Source organism: Macaca fascicularis, chromosome 19 (genome assembly GCF_037993035.2).
Source record: "Macaca fascicularis isolate 582-1 chromosome 19, T2T-MFA8v1.1".
NCBI lineage: Eukaryota > Metazoa > Chordata > Mammalia > Primates > Cercopithecidae > Macaca > Macaca fascicularis.
Window position 1 is genome coordinate 19301306 of NC_088393.1, and position 21321 is coordinate 19322626.

The window sequence follows — 21321 nt, forward strand, 5'->3', positions numbered from 1 at the left end:
AGTCCCACACACCCCTCATGTCTGCTTGACACTTGTCACCATCTGCCCCTACATACATAGAGCTCCTCCTTATTATTTTTTTTCTGAGTTGGAGTCTCGCTCCGTTGTCTGGACTGGAATGCAGTGGTGCAATCTCAGCTCACTGCAACCTTCACCTCCCGGGTTCAAGCGATTCTCCTGCCTCAGTCTCCCGAGTAGCTGGGATTACAGGCGCCTGCTACCACACCCAGCTAATTTTTGTATTTTCAGTAGACACAGGGTTTCGCCATGTTGGCCAGGCTGGACTCGAACTCCTGACCTCAAGTGATTTGCCCATCTTGGCCTCCCAGTGCTGGGATTACAGGCATGAGCCACTGCACATGGCCCCTCCTTATTCTTGAATGTGGACTCCATATGGACTGGGGGCCTACCGTGTGGGGGGCATGAGGCCTGGCCTGGCCGATAGTTCAGGTCCAGCTGGAGGCCAGAGATGTGACTAACGCCACAACCTGCCTGGCAGGCAGAGGGGGACAAGGGGGATGTGCTCTCATAGGTCCAGCCAGGCCTGCGGGGCAGCCGTGGACAGTCGCAGTCACCTCCCTCCACCCTCTCAGCCAGCATTATCTGGTCACCATGGCGCCCATCGGTCATGGGAGAGGCGCCACCCACCCACCCACTGGCCCCAGCTCAGCCTCAAATTTCTTTTTGGCGGGTCCAGCCAGGAGGCTGCCAATGGGTGGGTGCAGGGCAGGAATGGAAGGCGGCTCTGCTGGCAGCTGGGGACCAGGCACCCAAGGCTGGGCGGAGGTCAATCTTGAGGCCAGTGCCCCCGCACCCACCCCAAGGTCTCCTCCCTCCAGGAAGCTCGGCCTGGACCCCTCCTAATGTCCCTGCCCAGGGAGTCCTCTTTTGCCAGTTCCCTCCCCTACCAGGCTGGGGGTGGGGTCACTTGCTGTCCTGCCCTGGCAACGGGAGACAGGGTCCGGTTTCAAATGAATAGGCCTGGGTGGGGCTTGGGGAAACCCTGGGAGATAAGCCCAGGCCAGGTTCAGAGGTCAAAGGGCATGCATCCCCATTCAGCGCCCCTTGACCTCACAGCCCTGTGCCACCAAGGAACCTCTGCGCCAGTCATGCCCACTGCTGGGGTGCCTGTCCCCCCAGAACTTAGCCTGGCAGCTTTTTGTTGTTCGGGTAGACACAGCTCAATGGTGACTTCATCTGGGAGGCTCCAGTCAGCTGCGCTGCCACCCACCCACCTCCCTCCCTATGGTGCAGCCGCCTCTCATCGCAGCTGGTTGCTTGGCCCCGGGGCCCCGGCCACAGCAGGGCTCTGCCTTGGAGGAGGGTTTCCTGGGGTTAATGCTGACCCCGCAGGGCCCCTCCGGCTTTGATGAGCTGAGGCCTGAGTGCTTCCTGCCCTGGCTCCCGCTACCTCCAGACCACTCAGGGGTTCTCATTTTGAATCTTGGTGCCCCTCATGATAGTGGCATGACCGCTCTGTGCCTCAGTTTCCCCCGATGCCAACCTGGGCTGCTCAGTGGCCTCTCGGGGCCAGGGTGAAGTGTGGGGACAGGGCTGTGCTGCCTCTGGCTTGGCAGGAGCAGGTTGTGGCTGTGTGAGGGGCGGGATGGGGGTCTGCACAGCTGCTGCTCGTCACAGACCCTGGTCTCCGGGAACAGCCCTGGGGGCCAGTGCCCCGGGACTCTCCCTGAGCGTCAGCCCCCACACCCCCCAGCAAAGTGGCCAGAGCACATCCTCAGGTGGGAACACGCTGGCATTGAGATATTTATTCACAGATGGGAGTGCTGGGGGCGGGCTCCTGCCCCCAGAGGGGATGTGGGGTGTGTGCCAGGCGGGGAGGGCTGCAGGGCTCCTGGCCTCTGTCCTGGCTTCGTGGTCCTGACAGCTCTGGGCCAGCCTCAGGCGCTGGGAGCGTACTGTAGCACCAGCCTGTCAAAGTCGTTCTCCTTCAGCAAGACACATGGCGACACAGGGTGGGGGCGGGGTGTGGGGAGACGGGTGGAGGGAGAGAGAGAGGGCACATGTGAGCCCAGGCTGAGCTCCAGGCGCCCTCTGGCCTGGCTCTCAGGGACAGGCCACCCCTGCCACTCACCTTGGCCTGGTACTCCTTGATGAAGGGATGGGACCTGTGGGCGTCCTTCAGCTGGGACAGGTATCGGTTTGTCACCTGCAGGGGAGGCAGGAAGGCAGGTGAGTCGAACGTGGGGACCCCACGGTGGCTCTGACCTGCAGCACGGGGTGGATGGGGGTGAGAGCCACAATACCCCAGGGGGCTCCTCATCCTGCCTTGGGACTGGGCTGATCTCAGAGAACCTTCAGGGTGGGGGTGGAGGGATGGGTCGGCCCCTGACAAGGCGCTGGCACGGAGCTGGCCTCTGTACGTGGTAGGGAATGTACCGTGGGTTCAGGGGAGCAGGTTGGGCAGGGCCCCAGGTGAGGATGGGTTGAGGGGGCGCAGGGTTTGTGAGGGAGGCAGGCTGCGGTGGGCACACTGTGTGCAGAGCTTTCCCAGAAGCCTAGGGATTAGGGCCTGGATCCCAGGATGGGGTCCCAGGGTCGGGATATTAGGGTTGGCCTGGAGCCCTGGGGGCCACTTACCTCAGGGGGTTTGCCCAGGTGCTGGGACAGGACAATGAGGTTGACCAGTGTCTCCGGGTAGCCACTGTCCTGGAGACACAGGCAGACACAGGCAGGCAGGGTCAGCCACTCCAGCCCCCATGCCTGCCCGTCACCCCCACCTTGGGCAGGACCACACAAGGTCACCTCCTCAGAAGTGGGGTGGGATCGACACTGCCAGAGTCCCCCTGCCCACTGCTCTGCAAGGTGATCTCAGATGATACGGTGCCAAGGGGCCAGCCACCTCACTGAGCCTCAGTTTCCCCATCTGTGGTCCAGCCTGGGGCGTGACCCCTCGTTTGTAGAGGGAAGGGTATATTTGTCTCATACATCTCAAAGCAATGGGGCCCAGGCCCAGATGGCCTCAACTCCTCCTGCACAATGAACCCTGAGGCCATGGGCGGACCTGCCACGCCTCTGGCTCCCAAGGAGCCTTGAAGGAAACCTCGGCAGGGGACATTGCCTGACCCACTCACTCTAGGCTCCCGGCACACAGGAGCCTACGAAACACCTAGGCCAGGAGACCCAGCCAGAGCCCCGGTGTCTGCTTGGAGCACAGATGCACCAGCCAGGATGGGCCCAGAGCCCAGCCTGCCCACAGCGGCCGATGGCAGGGCACCTTTTTGGAGAGCGAACTTTTCTGAGCCTCAGTCTCCACCACGAAGGGGGACACCAGCTTGTGCTCACAGGAGCAGCCATGAGTTGGCTCCAAAGGTAAGTGGGGGGACCTGAGTGCCTCCCAAAACTCAGCAAGAATGCAGGGTAACCACAGCCACAGGGAGGCCACCAGGGCCAACGGGCACGGACAGCCAGTCCCAGGTGGTGTTTCAGCAGACAAGGACACAAGGGAGTCATCTAACTGGTGAGTCACGGAATGCGTCACCTGAGAGGTGTAACAAAAGCCCCCAGAGGATGTGGCCATGAACACAGAACACGCATCCAAGTGTTCTCAGGTGGCAGTGAGGGGCAGGGTGGTGGAGGAAGGCGCCAGTCTCGCCCCTGGGGCAGCGAGGGCCACACAGCCTGTCTGAGATGCTGAGTTCCTGACCAGCCCTGACTGCTCAGAGCTAAAGATGGACGCTGCCCAGGAGGAGCAGCACCCAGCCTGGGATGGGGCCAGCCTGACACCCCTTGGCCTGCCCTGCTCTGCAAACAACTTTCTGATAACTCAGCCCCTGGAAAGTCAGACAGGGAGGAGGGCTTCACCAGTGTTTGTCAGTAGATTAAAACTGTTTCTCAGCCAGGCACAGTGGCACACGTCTATCATCCCAGCACTTTAGGAGGCCAAGGAGGGTAAGAATTGCTTGAGCCCAGGAGTTCAAGACTAACCTGCACAACACAGTGAGACCCCATTTCTAACCAAAAATACAACAATTAGCCATGTGTGGTGGCATACCCTGTTTCAAAAAACAAACAAATAGGCCGGGCGCGGTGGCTCAAGCCTGTAATCCCAGCACTTTGGGAGGCCGAGACGGGCGGATCACAAGGCCAGGAGATCGAGAGACGATCCCGGCTAACACGGTGAAACCCCGTCTCTACTAAAAAATACAAAAAAACTAGCCAGGCGAGGTGGCGGGCGCCTGTAGTCCCAGCTACTCGGGAGGCTGAGGCAGGAGAACGGCGTAAACCCGGGAGGCGGAGCTTGCAGTGAGCTGAGATCCGGCCACTGCACTCCAGCCTGGGTGACAGAGCAAGACTCCGTCTCAAAAAACAAACAAACAAACAAACAAACAAACAAATAAAACCCAAAATCCGTTTCACCAAAATGGAAAAAGCTTTGATGTCCTTTTTGATTATAAAAATAATAACCCAGGCCGGGCGCGGTGGCTCACGCCTGTAATCCCAGCACTTTGGGAGGCCGAGGTGGGCGGATCATGAGGTCAGGAGATTGAGACCATCCTGGTTAACACAGTGAAACCCCGTCTCTACTAAAAACACAAAAAATTAGCTGGGTGTGGTGGCGAGTGCCTGTAGTCCCAGCTACTCAGGAGGCTGAGGCAGGAGAATGGTATCAACCCAGGAGGCAGAGCTTGCAGTGAGCTGAGATTGTGCCACTGCACTCCAGCCGGGGGACAGAGCAAGACTCCATCTCAAAAAAAAAAAAAAAAAAAAAAAAAGAAATTAAAAAAAAGAAAAAAATCCGCTGGGCATGGTGGCTCACACCTGTAATTCTAGTGCTTTGGGAGGCCAGGAGTTCAAGAACAACCTGGGCAACACAGCAAGAACAACCCCGTCTCTACAAAAAATAGTATTTTTTTTTAAATTTAAAATAACATAAACTCTTCATAAAGACTGCAGATGGTCAGGCATGGTGGCTCACGCCTATAATTCCAGCACTTTGGGAGGTTGAGGCAGGTGAATCACCTGAGGTCAGGAGTTTGAAACGAGCCTGACCAACATGGCAAAACCCCATCTCTACTAAAAATACAAAAATGAGCTGGGCATGGTGGCAAGCGCCTATAATTCCAGCTACTCGGGAGGCTGAGACAAAAGAATCGCTTGAACCCAGGAGGCAGAGGTTGCAGTGAGCTGAGATCACACGACTGCACTCCAGCCTGGGTGACAAAGCGAGACGCCATCTCAAAAAAAGACAAGAAAAGACTGCAGACATCAGACAGGAGACGACTGCAGCCAGCCTGGGCTCCTGGCCACAGCACGCTGTCCCCTAAATAAGGACTGGGAGTGTCTCTCCAATACTGAATATGTACTCAGGTGAGGGGTCCCACATGCAGGGCCAGGCAGCTGAGGTGACAGACCACTGAGGCCCAGGCTGCCCAGATGCCCCATTTCTGTGAGGCCGGAATCTGGATTTCTTTGCAGGTGCGATCCCTGCTTTGTGGATCTCGCTGCTGACTGGGCCTCAGAAGCCCTGTGGGGCCACACGCACACGCAGGGCATCTCTGCTACACTTGTTTCTGTTTGCCCTGACCCCGCCCTCCGGCCGCCTGGCCTTCCCTCCGTTCCCACTTTGGGACAGCCTTGTGCCTACCTTGTCTAGCGCCTCCTGTAGCAGGCCCTCAGCGGCCTCCCAGCGGCCCTGGGCCATATGGCAGGCCGCCTGCCCATTGAGCAGCAGCAGGGTGGGCGAGCACTTGTCAGCCATCTCCTGGAAGATGTAGTAGGCATCCTGCAGCTTCTCACCGCCCTGCAGGGAGGGTCCCACATCATCATCTGTGCTGCGGCCGCCAGGCCCTTCCACCGTCAGCCCCCTCCCCAAGAGGGGGCTCTGCACTGCACAGACACAAATCTGGTATGCCCGGTTCAAGGCACAGCCACTCCACCATGGGGACCACTCATAACCTGTACTCTGCTGACGGGGCCTAAAGACTCGCGGCCGCCTCCTGCCTCACCTCCTACCCGGCTCCCAGTGCGCTGGGTACACAGAGGTGGAATTTAGGGCTTCCAGGGCACAGGGGCACAGGTGGCTGGGCCAGGGTCTGAGTGGGGACCACTGGGTCACCGGGCACATCGGAGGAGGATGAGTCAGCTCTGTGACCAGCAACTCTGACCTGCCCGCTTGCTCAGGACTGTGGGATACTTGCAGGGGGAGCCTGAGGTCAAGGCAGGCTGTGAAAACAGTTCAAACTACCCGAGAGGGCTGCCGAGGCCTGTCCCACCACACTGGACGGCCACTGGAAGTCCATCTGGGTGAGGCTCCAGCCCCGTGGTGGGCAGGGACGGGGAGCACATTTCTTCCCCCCAGAGTTTTGCTCTTGTCACCCAGGCCAGAGTGCAATGGCACAATCTCGGCTCACCGCAACCTCCACCTCCCAGGTTCAAGCGATTCTCCTGCCTCAGCCTCCCAAGTAGCTGGGTTTACAGGTGGGTGCCACCATGCCCGGCTAATTTTGTATTTTTAGTAGAGATGGGGTTTCTCCATGTTGGTCAGGCTGGTCTCGAACCCCTGACCTCACATGATCCACCCACCTCAGCCTCCCAAAGTGCTGGTATTACAGGCGTGAGCCACTGTGCCCAGCCAGGAAGTGTATTTTAACAGGCCTGCACAAAAGAATGGCTCAGAAGGGGGCCAAGTCCCAGAAACCAGGAGGGGGGTGTTGCCAGGCAGAGGTGCCCAGGCCTGGGAGCTGAGGACATCTCCACCGCTGCTATGGGAACACTGAACCCTGTCCCTGGCTGGGGACCAGGACCCTGGAGAGCAAAGCTGAGTCGCAGAAAACCCCAGGAAGCCCTGGGGGGAGGAGGGGCTGCCAGGCCAACCCAGACCCTCGAGTCCCCCTGCGCCTCAGGCTCAGGAACCCCGTCCCCGTCCCCACCATCGCTCTGCCTCTGGCCAAGCCGCTTGGCTGTGAGAAGCCCGGAATGGAGTGAAGGCTGAGAGTTGTGCCAGGCTGGCAGGGGGCCATGGCCTGATCCTGGAGCCCCACTGGAGTGGCCGGCAGCCTGGGCACAGGTGGGGGTGCCCACAGACCCTACTCAGCCAGGTGCCCACAATGCCCGCCTGCCTCGTGGCCCAGGACTCACCGTGGCCAGGCTGACCCAGGCGGTGGCGAGCTGGGTGAGGGTGGCATCCTCGTCCAGGTCCTGCATTCTCTTCAGTTCCTTCCTGGGGTGGGGACAGAGGACGGAGGGGCTGAGCGGCCGAGAGCCCTGGCCTGGCTATCCCTGCCTTGTTCCCACTTGGGGCCCGCCAGAGCCCGGGGATGGCCCCCACTACGTGCTCCCCTGCGTGCTCATACCCCACGACGAAGTGCCCGAGCTGCCCTGCCCGCCCCACCACGTGAAGGCCCCGGGAAGGCGGGACTGGAGCCAGCTACGGACCCCCGAGGTGGCTGGCACAAGGTAGGGCTCGGGAGAGACTCGCTCCACGGAAGATGGAACGCAGGGAAGGGCGACGGAGCTACAGCATGAACAACTCTGAGGCAAGGGCTTTGGAAACGGCAGCAGGGGAGTCCTGGACCACCAGCCATGGCCTCCGACCTGGTGACGCCACGTGCAGGCCCCGCCAGCCCCATGGCACAGTTACAAGCTGGCCCAGCGACATGTTCCTCCGGGCACGACCTCCACTCCCTCCATAAAGCCCACTCTCACCCTGTGGGACAGGCCCACCACTACTGCAGAGAGAGAAACTGAGGCACAGACAGCCATGGCCCTCCTCCCTGGCAACATACTGCAAGGAAGGGCTGAGTGACGGCAAGTCACCCCCACGGAAAGGAATAACGAGTAATGACAGCACCACAGACGCTCTGGGCCATGGCTCAGTATGGGTACAGAGGAGTGGGAGGGCTCACCGGGCGAGATCCAGGCGGTCCAGCTTCAGCAGGATCTGCACTGTCATGGCCATGCTGCAGGACAAGGCGGGGGACGGTCAGCGGATGGCCACAGACACGCTGCATGGCCACTGCACACCCAGGGCTCACTCTGTGTGTCTGGGATGTTCTTAAGTCCTGTACTTAGGACCACCAGCCCCACACAGCAGAGGGGGACACCCTCACTCCCACATTTCACCGCTCAGCTCAATCGGGCCTGGAAAGCTCGGGGGGGGGGGTCCCCACGTTGGGGTTCCAGGCCCCAGCCCACTCACTGCCCATCTGGAGAAGCAGCCTCCATGGGCTGTGCTTGCAAACAAGGGCCCTGCCCGGACTCATCAACACCCTGGAGACGGTCAGTGCTCAGGAACAAGGCCCTAGAGGAGGGCCACACCTGCCCCTGCACCTGTACCTGCAGCAGAGCCCTGGGGCCACCCACTCTCTGCAGGTCCCCTCATCCCTCTGGGCCCCAGGCGGCTGTGACCACCAATGACTTGTGAGACCTCTTGTTCTCGGTTTCCCTTGTTCTCGGTGCCAACGGGAGCCAGCACCTGGACCAGCACTGAGTCAGCCGGCTTGCTGGCAGCGTAACATCCCTGTTTCTTTTCTTTTTTTGTGTGTGAGACAGGGTCTGGCTCTGCTGCCCAGGCTGGAGTGCAGTGGCGCCATCACGGCTCACTGCAGCCTCCACCTCCCGGGCTCAAAGGATATTCCTGCTTCCGCCTCCCGAGTAGCTGGAACCACAGGTGCATGTCACCATGCCTGGCTGCCACCTGCAATTCTAAGCCCTCCGTGGACGTGGACGGAGGTGGGATGGGAGCAGATCCACAGCGACCATGAAATGCCCAGCTTGCAACTCATAGTGGACAGCAGGCACTCCAGCGACAGCTCACGGGGAAGAACTGACACACTTTCTGTGAGCAGTACCCTGGACGTGGCCTGGAGTCACATCTTGGGGTGGAGGGGAGCACCGACCTTGCTGTGCAGGGCTCCAGCACCCCAGCCCCAGAGGGCCCTGGAGGAGGGCCGGTGTGGGGGGCCCAGGGAGGCCTGAGAGACTGGGCCCAGGGCCGAGACACAGAAGGCTTCGTGGGGGGTGGGGACGCAGAAACCAAGCACAGACAAAGCCGCTTTCTGCTCTGCCCTTGGGAACAGAGGGTTTGCAGCCTGGGCACCGTGTCCTTGGAGCCGCAGCCTGGCGCACAGATGGGAGTGCCTCCCACACTGGGCAGGGGAGCTGGAGCCTGGACAGCAGGCCAGGACCTCATTTCAGCACCACCGCATTCTCTCCTCCCATGACGGCGGCCAGCAAGGCCGTGCACAGCCTGGAGATGTGGCAGGGGGCACCTGCCTCCCTGGGCCGGCCCCAGAGCAGGGTGGCCACTCACCACTCCAGGCTGTCCCCCTGGTGCAGCGCACGCAGGGCGGCGTCCGGGTTCTGGTCGTGGAGATAGACAGAGGCAGCCATGAGCAGGAAGGTAGTGTTGGTCACGTCCACGCTCCTGCTCATCTCTCGGTCCAGCTCGGCCACGATGCTGTCCCTGGAAGACACAGATGCTCAGGACCCACAGCTGGGGCGGCCCCTGTGGGACCTCAGAGGGTCCCCTTCCTTGGGAGCAGACAGGCTCAGAGAGGGTGAGCCAGGCACTGGGGGTGCGGAGCAGCAGCAGGCCCCGAGCATCGAGCTGTCCCAACATGTCCTTCCTCCGTTCCTATGAAGCAGCCCTCATGTTGGGCCAGGCAAGGACCCCGAGGCTGGGAGATGTGGGGTGGGGCACCCCAAGAGGACATGAGGAGGCACCACCAGTCTCACACCAACTTCACCCACCTTCCTGAGGAGGCTGGTGGGCCCAGCTGGGACTCCTGACCCTAACCCATCAGCCCTGTGGGCTTCAAGGCCACATCTTCTAGCAGGAGGTTGGCCTGGGTGCTGAGGGGCCGTGCAGAAGGATGGGAGCCCTGGGGCACCCCCACTGCCAGGGCGGCTGCCCTCAGTCCCTGAGAGCCCAGGGTGCTGGCTACGCCCTGAAGATGGCTAGCGTGCTGCGGGCCAGGGCCAGGCTTGAGCCCAGGAGAGGCTGAGGACCAGCTCAGCTATAAGGCCACAGGTCACCCATGCCTCCGTGTCCCTAACAGGACCCAGACCCTCCATTCCCCATGGCTACTGAGCAGCTAACCAGAGACGGCAGGGGAGGGAGCCCCCCTAGACCAAAGCTGGTGTTCTTCTGGGTCCACACGCGGCTCTGTGACCCCATAAGCATCCACGCACGTCTGGGGGCTGTCTGCCCAGGGCCTGTGTCTGAGGTGTCACTGAGGGCCTGGCATGTCTCATACCAACCAGGCTCCACCGAGGGCTCGCCACGGTGCCATGCCCGATGGACAAGTGACTTCAGGTCTGAGTCTGTTTCCCCGTGCTGAGGGACCATGTTACAGGGATCACGCAGGGGACGAGCAAGGAGCTCCCAAGACCACCTTACAAAGCTTCCTGAAGCTCCAGCACACAAGGGTGCGTAAACGCTGCCAGCTGTTGTGGCGCTGGTACTGTAATGTTGTCATCCTAAGGTGTTACAGTTACCAATGGGGCCAGGCACTGTGGCTCACACCTGTAACCCCAGTGCTTTGGGAGGCCGAGGCAGGAGGATCGCGTAAGCCCAGCAGTTCAAGACCACCCTGGGCAACCTAGTAGGACCCCTTTTTCTACAAAAAAGTAAAAAAGTCAGCTGGGCCTGGTGGCGCCTCTAGTCCCAACTACTTGGGAGGCTGAGGCAGGAGGATGGCTCCAGCCCGGGAGGTTGAAGCTGCAGTGAGCTGTGGTCACACCTCTGCACTCCAGCCTGGGTGACAGAGGGAGACCATCTCAAAAACAAACAACAGCCACAAAACCAATTACTAGGGGGATCGCTTGAGCCCAGGAGTTTGAGACCAGCCTGGGCAACATGGCAAAACCCCGTCTCTAAATAAAATACATATTAGCCAGGCATGGTGATGTGTGCCTGCAGTGCCAGGTACTCGGGAGGCTGAGGTGGGAGGATCATGTGAGCCTGGGAGATCACGGCTGCAGTGAGCCAAGATTGTGCCACTGTATGCCAGGCTGAGCGACAGAGCAAGACCCTATCTCGAGAAAAGAAAACAAAATCAAAACCAAAACCAATTACTGATGGATGCTCCTCGTCCCGGGGGAGTCCTGCCGGTGAGGTAGCGGCTGTGCAGCCAGATGGACGCACCACAAGCCCCTGCCTGGACCGCCTGCTCTCCGGGGCAGCTTTTCTGTGATGCTCACAGCGGCTGCTGCTCCTCGGGGACCCAGGGTTCCCCGCCTTCACTCCAGCTGGTGAAGTGTAGGGTGGGAGAAACAGTGGCCCTGGGAGGTTGCCCGTCCGAATGTCCTGGAGCTGCTGTGGCAAAGCACCACAACCCGGGTGGTTAAGGACAACAGGGCTTCGTTCCTCACAGCTCTGGAGGCCACAAGTCTGAAGTCAAGGTGGCGGCAGGGCTGGCTCCAACTGGAGGCTGGAGGGCAAGGCTGTCCGGGCCTCTCTCCCAGCTCTGGTGGCTGCCGGCCATTTGTGGCACTCCTTGGCTTAACATGTCACCCTAGTCTGTCTCTGTTGTCACACGGGCTTAACTCAGTGGGGCCTCTGTCTTCTCCTTTTATTTTTTTTTCAGACAGTCTCCCTCTGTCACCCAGGCTGGAGTGCACTGGTGCGATCTTGGCACCACTGCAACCTCCGCCTCCCGGGTTCAAGCGATTCTTCTGCCTCAGCCTCCCAAGTGGCTGGAATCACAGACACCACATCCTGTTAATTCTGTATTTTTAGTAGAAATGGGGTTTCACCACGTTGGCCAGGTTGGTCTCGAAAACTCCTGACCTCAGGTGATCTGCCCACCTCAGCCTCCCAAAGTGCTGGGATTACAAGTGCGAGCCACTGCACCCGGCCCTCCTTTTATCTCTTAAAAGGACACAAGTCCTTGGCTTTGGGGCCCACCCTAAATCCAGCATGTCTTCATCTCCTTATCTCTTAATTTGATCGGGAAAGACCCTTTTCCCAAATATCACATTCACAAGCATGTGGGATAGGATATGGACATACCTTTTGGGGGACACCATTCACCCCACTATGCTGCCTCTGCACTGGAGTCAGCTCCCAGGAACCCCAGGTTTCCTTGGGTGAAGGGAGGTGGTAGTTGGGGCACTGCCTCCGTGGGCCAAGGAAGAGCAGGATCACAGCAGAGTCTCCCCATGCCAGACCCTCACTCCGACCCCACAGCAGGAGGGGGCAAGGTTCCTGGGTCCCCACAGCCCAGCCTCCTCTCCCCTTGGCTGCCGCCCATGGGTGTTTGACAGATGCTGGCCTGTGGCTCAGGGGCAGGACAGGTGTGGCCTCACCCGCCCTCCACTTGAGCTCCAGGGGAGACACTGGCAGGTTGTAGTCCCCGACTAGCTGGGACTAGAAAACTGACTGGATTTGGGAGGCTGACGCAGGAGTTCGAGACCACCCTGGGCAACATGGTGAAACCCAGTCTCTGCTAAAATACAAAAAGTAGTCAGGCATGGTGGCGCGTTCCGGTAGTCCCAGCTACTCAGGAGACTGAGGCACAAGAATCACTTGAACCCGGGAGGTGGAGCTTGTAGTGAGCCGAGATCACGCCACTGCACTCCAGCCTGACAGAGTGAGACTCCGTCTCAATAGATAGATACATAAATAAATAAGAAAACTGACGGCAGGGCCCTGCCCCCGCCGCACCCTGGGCCATCTTGGGGCTCTGGGTGGTGCAGAGGGCTGTTCGGTAATTGATATTTTTAGTTCTAGGTTGAGAGAGTGCCTTGTGGTCCATGAGGGCATGTGTACACACAGCACTGTCTCTGACCCTCCCCTTTGAAGCAGGATCCATCATCAGCCCCCACTGCTGTGCAGGTGAGGGAAACTGAGGCACAAAGCAGCAGGGTAGCAGAGGGGAGAGGTGCCTGATCTGAGGGATGCTGTGCGCTGCACGCCACGCCCCCGCCCACCCAGGTTCATAACCGACAGGCCCTGCGCCCCAGGCCGACCCATCCTCCGGGGCCTCACCTCCGGCTCTCGTGGGCGAGATAGTCAGCGAACATGCGCACGGCCTGGAGCTCGGGGGCCGAGGAGGGCTTGATCTCGTCCAGGACCACGCCGAACTTCCTCTGCAATAGGGACGAGGCGTCAGCTGCACCCGTCCGTCCCAGAGGATTTCCACGTCCTCTGCTTGGCAGGCAGAGCCCCAGACAGGAAGCCCCTGCCCCACCAGGGACCCCTCAGCCCAGCAAGGGCCACCCTCACTGCAGTACACTGTGGAGGTGGGCATGGCGTCACCTGTCATGAGCAGCCAGGTGTGCCCTCATCTGCAGGGCCACACTGCCCATGCCTTGAGCTGGGGACCCTGGCAGGTTACTGTCTGTCTCCCAGCAGCTGTCCATCTCTGGTGATGAGGGGAAGGAGGGGACAGGCATGTCACCCAGGAACAGGGCAGCAGCAGTTATGGGGGTTGTGGCATGCGCTTCTATAGAGTAGGACATGCCCCCAGCCAGCCCTGCCCCACCTACTGGCCCTCCCGAGGACGCCCAGACTGATACCACTGTCACATCTGCAGCCGGGGACCCATCCTTCACTGTGTTCCCTCCTAGATGGTTCCCCATTCTTATTGTTTTAGAGACAAGATCTTGCTCTGTTGTCCAGGCGGGAGTGCAATGGCGTGATCACGGCTCACTGTAGTCTTGACCTCCTGAGCTCAAGCGATCCTCCTGCCACAGCCTCCTGAGTAGCTGGGACTCCAGGCACATGCCACCATGCCTGGCTTATTTTTAAATTTTTTCTGTAGAGATGGAGGTCTCACCATGTTGCCCAGGCTGGTCTTGAACTCCTGGCTTCAAGCAATCCTCCCACCTCAGCCTCCCAAAGTTCTGGGATTACAGTTGTAAGCCACTGTGCCTGGCTCCTACCAATTATTTTAGGAAAAAAAATTGGCGAGGTGCAGTGGCTCATGCCTGTAATCCCAACACTTTGGGAGGCTAAGGCAGGCGGATCACGAGGTCACGAGTTCGAGACCACCCTAGCTAATATGGTGAAATTGCGTGTCTATTAAAAATATAAAAATTAGCTGGGCGTGGTGGCTCAAGCCTGTAATCCCAGCACTTTGGGAGGCCGAGACGGGCAGATCACGAGGTCAGGAGATCGAGACCATCCTGGCTAACACGTGAAACCCCATCTCTACTAAAAGATACAAAAAACTAGCCGGGCGAGGTGGCGGGCGCCTGTAGTCCCAGCTACACAGGAGGCTGAGGCAGGAGAATGGCGTAAACCATGGAGGCAGAGCTTGCAGTGTGCTGAGATCTGGCCACTGCATTCCAGCCTGGGCAACAGAGCGAGACTCCGTCTCAAAAAAAAAAAAAAACTAGCCTGGCAAGGTGGCGGGCACCTGTAGTCCCAGCTACTCGGGAGGCTGAGGCAGGAGAATGGCATAAACCCGGGAGGCAGAGCTTGCAGTGAGCTGAGATCTCGCCACTGCACTCCAGCCTGGGCGACAGAGCTAGACTCTGTCTCAAAAAAAAAAAAAAAAAAAGGCCGGGCGCAGTGGCTCAAGCCTGTAATCCCAGCACTTTGGGAGGCCGAGACGGGCGGATCACGAGGTCAGGAGATCGAGATCATCCTGGCTAACCCCGTGAAACCCCGTCTCTACTAAAAAAAATACAAAAAACTAGCCGGGCGAGGTGGCGGGCGCCTGCAGTCCCAGCTACTCGGGAGGCTGAGGCAGGAGAATGGCTTAAACCCGGGAGGCGGAGCTTGCAGTGAGCTGAGATCTGGCCACTGCACTCCAGCCTGGGTGACAGAGCGAGACTCCGTCTCAAAAAAAAAAAAAAAACAGCAAACAAACAAACAAAAATATACATACATATATATATAAAAAATTGGCCAGGCATGGTGGCTCACACCTGTAATCCCAGCACTTTGGGAGGCTGAAGCATGTGTATCACAAGGTCAGGAAATCGAGACCATCCTGGCTAACATGGTGAGACACTGTCTCTACTAAAAATACAAAAAATTAGCCAGGTATGGTGGCAGGCGCCTGTGGTCCCAGCTACTCGGGAGGCTGAGGCAGGAGAATGGCGTGAACCCGGGAGGCGGAGCTTGCAGTGAGCTGAGATTGAGCCACTGCACTCCAGCCTGGGCGACAGAGCAAGACTCCATCTCAAAAAAACAAAACAAAACAAAAATACAAAAAAATTAGCCAGGTGTGGTGGCAGGCACCTGTGGTCCCAGCTACACTGGAGGCTGAGGCAGGAGAATGGTGTGAACCCGGGAGGTGGAGCTTGCAGTGAGCCGAGATCTTGCCGCTGCACTCCAGCCTGGGCAACAGAGCGAGATTCCATCTCAAAAAAAAAATATATATATATATATATACACACACACACACACACACCCATACACCCCCCCACACACACACATAAATATAAATTAGCCAGGTGTGGTGGCACGCGCCTATAGTCCCAGCTACTCCGGAAGCTGAGGCAGGAGAATCAGTTGAACCCAGGAGGCGGTTGCAGTGAGCTGAGATCGAGTACGACGGAGCAAGACTCCGTCTCAAAAAACATAAAAATCAAGAAACTGTGACCCAGGCCCCCCGGCCCGGCAGTCTCGGGCCTCCGTGACACAGCCGCCTTCACATGCTGGCTGCGCTGGCTGTTCAGTCACTGGACGCTGCAGGCCCGGGTCCCCGCTTTGTTTACTGTCCCCGGCACCCACGCTGTGGTGCCTTCCCATTCCCAGGTCTACCCTCTACTCTGTTCATCGCTCTTGCCCCCCGCCAGGGCCCGCACTCACCTGCGCGAGGTACGCTCTATACAGGAAGACGTCCTTCTCCACGTCTCTCTCCGGGCTTGACGGCTGTGGGAACCAACGCGGGTCAGGACGCGCAGGGGGAGGCCCAGCGCAGCCCACACAGGGTGAACATGACAGACAGGCCCCTGTACGCTGGGGACAGGTGGCTTCTCTGGCAGGGTCGGAGGTCTAAGCCCTAGCCCTGATCCTCCGCAGCCCGAGAGTGGCCTCTGCTGGGGGTACCCTACACGGGCGATGCCCGATCTCATCCCGCGCTGACACCACCCCAGGAAGGAGGCTTGCTCCAAGTTCAGCGCCTGCTCCAGCCACACTTAAGAAGCCAGGGTGGTGCCCGCACCTCTAACTTCTGGACATGGGGCCACTGTGGATTGATTCCTGCTTTTGTCTCAAGACATTTTGATCTCAGTGTGGCTACCCCAGTGTGGTGACATCTGTGTCCAGCCCTGGCCAGGGGAGACCCTGGGGATGGCTCTGTACTTGGGCCACACGCCCACAGTCCAGCCACTGCACAGAACTGAGGGGACAAGAGGGAGGTGACCTGTGGCAACATCCATTTAGGGACGATAAGGAAGCTGCCCTTGAGCCCAGGCCAGGCAGGGAGGCTGGGGCCCCTCCTCCAGAACCCAGCTGTGCAAGCTGCCCCCGGGCACTGCCTGACTTCCCGGGGTGCCCATGGCAGGCGGTCACAGTGCAGCTCAGCCCGTGGCCTGAGGGTGCTGGCCCAGGCCCCTGGGGGCTTCAAGAGGAAAGTACAGATGGGAAGGGGCCCAGCCACCTCAGCATCACCACTCCAACAACCTCTCCACAGAGGGGACTGAGAAGGCTCTCGGCAAGAGGGCCTGCCAGCTGTCAAGGCACAGGGTCAAAGGACCCAGTACCCAAACCAGGGGAGTCACTCTGCCCTGTCCTCTGAGGCCGAGAACCACAGATTCCAAGCCACATCTCTTCCTTCTCCCCAGCCTGAGGGAGGAGCGTGAATGTCAAACGTGTCCTCATGCCAGGCCCCCACAGAACTGGCCCCAGCCTGACTCAGGCTGCCATTGCCAAGAGGCCCCAGCAGCTTCTGCTCAGGCCCTGCTGGCCAGAGTGGGTATCTGGCTGTGATTTGGAACAAGATGCCATCTAAATAAATAACTCCTAGAAGAACGTCAAAGGCATGGAGGGTGGAGGCTGCAGAAATCAAGCCCCACCTGCAAATGGGATGGACAGGTCAAAGACGTACCTTCTCGAGCATGTAAAGAAACATATTATAGGCCAGGCACGGTGGCTCATGCCCATAATCCCAGCACTTTGGGAGGCCGAGGTGGGTGGATCATTTGAGGTCAGGAGTTCCAGACCAGCCTGGCCAACATGGTGAAACCCCGTCTCTACTAAAAATACAAAAATTAGTCGGGTGTGGTGGCGGGCACCTGTAATCCCAGCTACTCAGGAGGCTGAGGTAGGATAATCATTTGAACCCGGGAGGTGGAGGCTGTAGTGAGCCGAGATCACACCATTGCACTCTAGCCTGGGCGACAGAGCAATACTCTGTCTCAATAAAAAATAAGTAACTCTCAGTCAACCTTCTGAGGTGGACATCAGTTAGGTGACCAGCTGAGGGTTGCATGCCACGCTCAGTTGAAAAAGAGACAGGCCAGATGCAGTGGCTCACATCTGTAATCCCAGTGCTTTGGGAGGCCAAAGCAGGAGGACTGCTTGAGCCCAGGAGTTAGAGACCAGCATAGGCAACATAGCGAGACCCTGTGTCTTTTTTTTTTTAGATGGAGCCTTGCTCTGTCGCCCAGGCTGGAGTACAGTGGTGCGGTCTCAGCTCACTGCAACCTCTGCCTCCCGGGTTCAAGATATTCTTCTGCCTCAGCCTCCTGAGTAGCCGGGACTATAGGCACGCACCACCACGCTGGACTAATTTTTGTATTTTTAGTAGAGATGGGGTTTTACCATATTGGCCAGGCCGGTCTTGAACTCCTGACCTTGTGAACCAGCCACCTCGGCCTCCCAAAGTGCTGGGATTACAGGCGTGAGCCACCGCGCCCGGTCTGAGACCCTGTGTCTATAAAAAAATGTTAAATATTAGCCAGGTGTGGTAGCGTGCACCTGTAGTCCCAGTGACTTGGGAGGCTCATGAAGGAGGATCGCTTGAGCCTAGGAGGTTGAGGCTACAATGGACTATGATCATGCCATTGCACTGCACTCTGGCCTGGTGACAGAGTGAGACCTTGTCTATCTTTAGGGGAAAAAAAAGAGACAGAAGCTGGCTGTTGGGCTTTTCTTTTCTTTTGAGAAAGAGTCTCGCTCTGTCGCCCAGGCTGGAGCACAGTGGCGCAATCTCAGCTCACTGCAACCTGCACCTCCCGGGTTCACACCATTCTTCTGCCTCAGCCTCCTGAGTAGCTGGGATTACAGGCACCTGCCACCACGCCCGGCTAATTTTTTTAGTATTTTTAGTAGAGACGGAATTTCACTGTGTTAGCCAGGATGGTCTCAATCTCCTGACCTCGTGATCTGCCCGCCTCGGCCTCCCAAAGTGCTGGGATTACAGGCGTGAGCCACCACGCTCGGCCAGCTGTTGGGCTTTCAAAGTGAGGACACAGTGGGGCACCATGGGGGGCACCAGGGTGGCCTCAGCCGCCCCTGTGTGAAATGCAATTGCCCAGGAGGCTGTGCGTGCAGAAGTGCTCAGAGGCTGCAGAGTGCACAGGAGAGAGAAGAGTGCCAGGAAGCATAACAACAACAAACGTGCAGACCGTGACCCTCACGTGAGGCTCTGGAACCGTTGTGGTTTTCCTTGACTCCCAGGGATGATGCTACCATCAGGTAGCATCGTGTGTCCCCGGGGTGGGAGAGCACTGCTCTTCAACCCCAAGGGCTCACTAGGATCACCTGGGAGCCCAGAAATCAGCAAAGCCAGTAGGCCACCTCCACCAAGGTCACCTGGCTCTAGGATGGTCCCAGCACTGGCCCCAGGTGGCTTAAGATGTGGCCATCGTTGAGGAATCAGAGTACTGTTTGGGAAGGCGGGTGATAGGATGGGGGCCCTGTAGCCAGAAACCCTGGGGGTAGTAACTCCTCCCTTCTGTCCCTGTAGCCAGCGACCTAACCGCACTGGGCCGCCAGCAACTCAAGGCCTATGAGCTGCTTCAATCCCAGCAGCTGGGCAGTGCCTGCCATCTTGTGGGCAACTGGCAAATGTCTGAGAAAGCCAGAAATGTCATGATGGTAGCCTTGTGCTGGGGTCAGTAAAGGGCAAAGACATGCCAGGTGCTCTCCCTGGGGCCACCTCAGGTGGGGCTGAGGTTGCTCGGGCCACTGTCATGAACTACCACAGACCAGATGGCTTAAAAAATGTATTCCTCAAAAATTAGCCAGGTGTAGTGGTGCAAGCCTGTAATCCCACCTACTCGGGAGGCTGAGGCAGGAGAATTGCTTGAACCTGGGAGGCGGAGGTTGTGGTGAGCTGAGATCATGCCACTACACTCCAGCCTGGGCAACAGAGCAAGACTCCATCTCAAAAACAAAAACCAAAAAAGCAAAAAATGAAAATTAGCTGGGCGTGGTAGCGGGCACCTGTAATTCCAGCTACTCAGGAGGCTGAGGCAGGAGAATCGCTTGAACCCGGGAGGCAGAGGATGCAGTGCGCTGAGATTGTGCCACTGCACTCCAGCCTAGGTGACAGAGGGAGTCTCTGTCTCCAAAAAAAAAAAAAAAAAAAAAAAAAGTATTCCTGGCCAGGCACGGTGGCTCACGCCTGTAATCACAGCACTTTGGGAGGCTGAGGCAGGCGGATCTCAAGGTCAGGAGTTAGAGACCAGCCTGGCCAACACAGTGAAACCCCATCACTAGTAAAAATACAAAAATTAGCCGGGCGTGATGGCGGGCGCCTGTAGTCCCAGCTACTCTGGAGGCTGAGGCAGGAGAACCGCTTGAACCTGGGAGGCAGAGGTTGTGGTGAGCCAGGATCGTGCCACTGCACTTCAGCCTGGGCAACAGAGCAAGACTCCATGTCAAAAACAAAAAACAAAAATTAAACGGGTGTGGTGGTGGGCACCTGTAATCCCAGCTACTTGGGAGAAGAATTGCTTGAACCCAGGAGGAGGAGGATGCAGTGAGCTGTGATTGTGCCACTGCACTCCAGCCTGGGTGACACACAGTGAGATTATGTCGCTTGACCCTGGGAGGCGGAGGTTGCAGTGAGCCGAGATCACGCCACTGCACTCCAGCCTGGCGACACGGCTAGACTCCATCTCAAAAAAAATAAAAAAAGAAAGAAGGAAAAAGAACCAAGAAAGACGTATGGGAACAGACACATAACTCTCCCTCCCAGATAAGCACAACAAAGAGACACAGAAGCAATTCAAGCCTCTGATAAACTCTCTCACCCTGAATCCTTAAAAACTCAGTCTGTAAAAGAGTGTGCCTCTGACCCAACTCGGCCAGAAGGCGCCTCTCAGGTTTGTTTTCTCTAAAATAAACCTGTCTTGACTGGCAAGTCACCTTTCGTGTTTCTTTCCTCTTTCTTTAATTCTTACAACTTTGTCACCCAGGCTGGGGTGCCAGTGGCGCGATCTCGGTTCACTGCAACCTCCGCCTCCGGGTTCAGGCAATTCTCCTGTCTCAGCCTCCCGGTAGCTGGGATTACAGGTGCCCGCCACCACGCCCGGCTAATTTTTGTATTTTTGGTACACCCAGGGTTTCTCCATGTTGCCCAAGCTGGTCTCAAACTCCTGGGCGCATGCGATACGGCCGCCTCGGCCTCGCAAAGCGCTGGAATTAAAGGTGTTTGAGCCACTAAGCTGGGAAACTGTGTTATCATTCTGAGTCCAGCGGAATACAGTGCCCGTCCATAAAAGTGCTCAATGAAGGATGAATGAATGAATGGTTAAGCTCTGAGAGAAATAACCAGGATCGGTGGGCAGGGAAACGTCCCTCTCTGAACTCTAGGGTTCTCATCCGTAAAATGAGGATAAACAACAGTCTCCACCTCACGGGAACTGAACGTATGGCTGGACAAAAAACACTTACTGTAACTTCAGTGGCATAAACACCTCCCTTACTCAAAACGCCTTCAACGGCGCAGAGCGAGCGCTGTACGAGTGAGCAGTACCGTAAACTGTTACTGCTCGGGGTTCTGTCATGGGACAGTGATTACTCCTCACTGAACTGTGAAGAAGTGCCCAAAAAACGCGAGAAGAAAAGGGAAAGTTTTTAGATGCAGAACACGGCTCGCAGCCACCAGGAAGCGTCCTCCGCCTCCGCCCCCAGCGTCCCCGCGCCCCTGCGCGGCCGCACCTTCACCCGCTGCGCCTCGTTTATGCACTGCTGGTAGCTGCCGATGTAGAAGGCGTTCTTTACGTCGAACAGCTCATCCACCTCCCCGGAGCCGCCGGACGCCGGGCCGGGGGCCGGAGGCGCCATGTCGTTGTCTTCTCACCGGCTCCTCTTCCTGAAAGACACGTCGGCCGGAAGCAAGACACCTTCACGGGCACGCTGGGAAATGTAGTTTACTTTTTCCGAGTGGCGGCGAAGTAAGCCAATGGGAAGCTCCACAATGATAAGCAAGGGGGCGGGAGACGTAAGTG

At 58.1% G+C, this 21321-nt stretch overlaps 1 protein-coding gene across 2 annotated transcripts; it reads right to left on the reverse strand.

The window, feature by feature from the left end:
• Positions 1-1742: 1742 nt before the first annotated feature.
• Positions 1743-21187, reverse strand: COPE (COPI coat complex subunit epsilon). Of its 2 annotated transcripts, XM_005588487.5 has the most exons (10): positions 21032-21187; positions 15728-15790; positions 12953-13053; positions 9272-9424; positions 7866-7919; positions 7099-7180; positions 5606-5761; positions 2599-2667; positions 2093-2167; positions 1743-1946 (listed from the first exon to the last, which is right to left on the reverse strand). In XM_005588487.5, exons 1-10 carry the CDS (start codon positions 21155-21157, stop codon positions 1899-1901), a joined length of 927 nt encoding a protein of 308 aa, XP_005588544.1. In that variant the 5' UTR covers positions 21158-21187; the 3' UTR covers positions 1743-1898. The 2 variants fall into 2 exon arrangements, with proteins under 2 accessions (XP_005588544.1, XP_045235852.1); XM_045379917.3 differs by lacking the exon at positions 9272-9424.
• Between the last annotated feature and the right edge of the window lie 134 nt (positions 21188-21321).

What these genes read in the sequence shown, in the direction of transcription:
- COPE (XM_005588487.5), bottom strand. Translation starts at nt 21,157, where the DNA reads ATGGCGCCTCCGGCCCCCGGCCCGGCGTCCGGCGGCTCCGGGGAGGTG. An exon ending in CAGGGGGACAGCCTGGAGTG is followed by an intron (nt 7,920 to 9,271) that starts GTGAGTGGCCAC and finishes CTTGTCCTGCAG; the next exon opens with CATGGCCATGACAGTGCAGA. An exon ending in TCAAGGAGTACCAGGCCAAG is followed by an intron (nt 1,947 to 2,092) that starts GTGAGTGGCAGG and finishes GTCTTGCTGAAG; the next exon opens with GAGAACGACTTTGACAGGCT.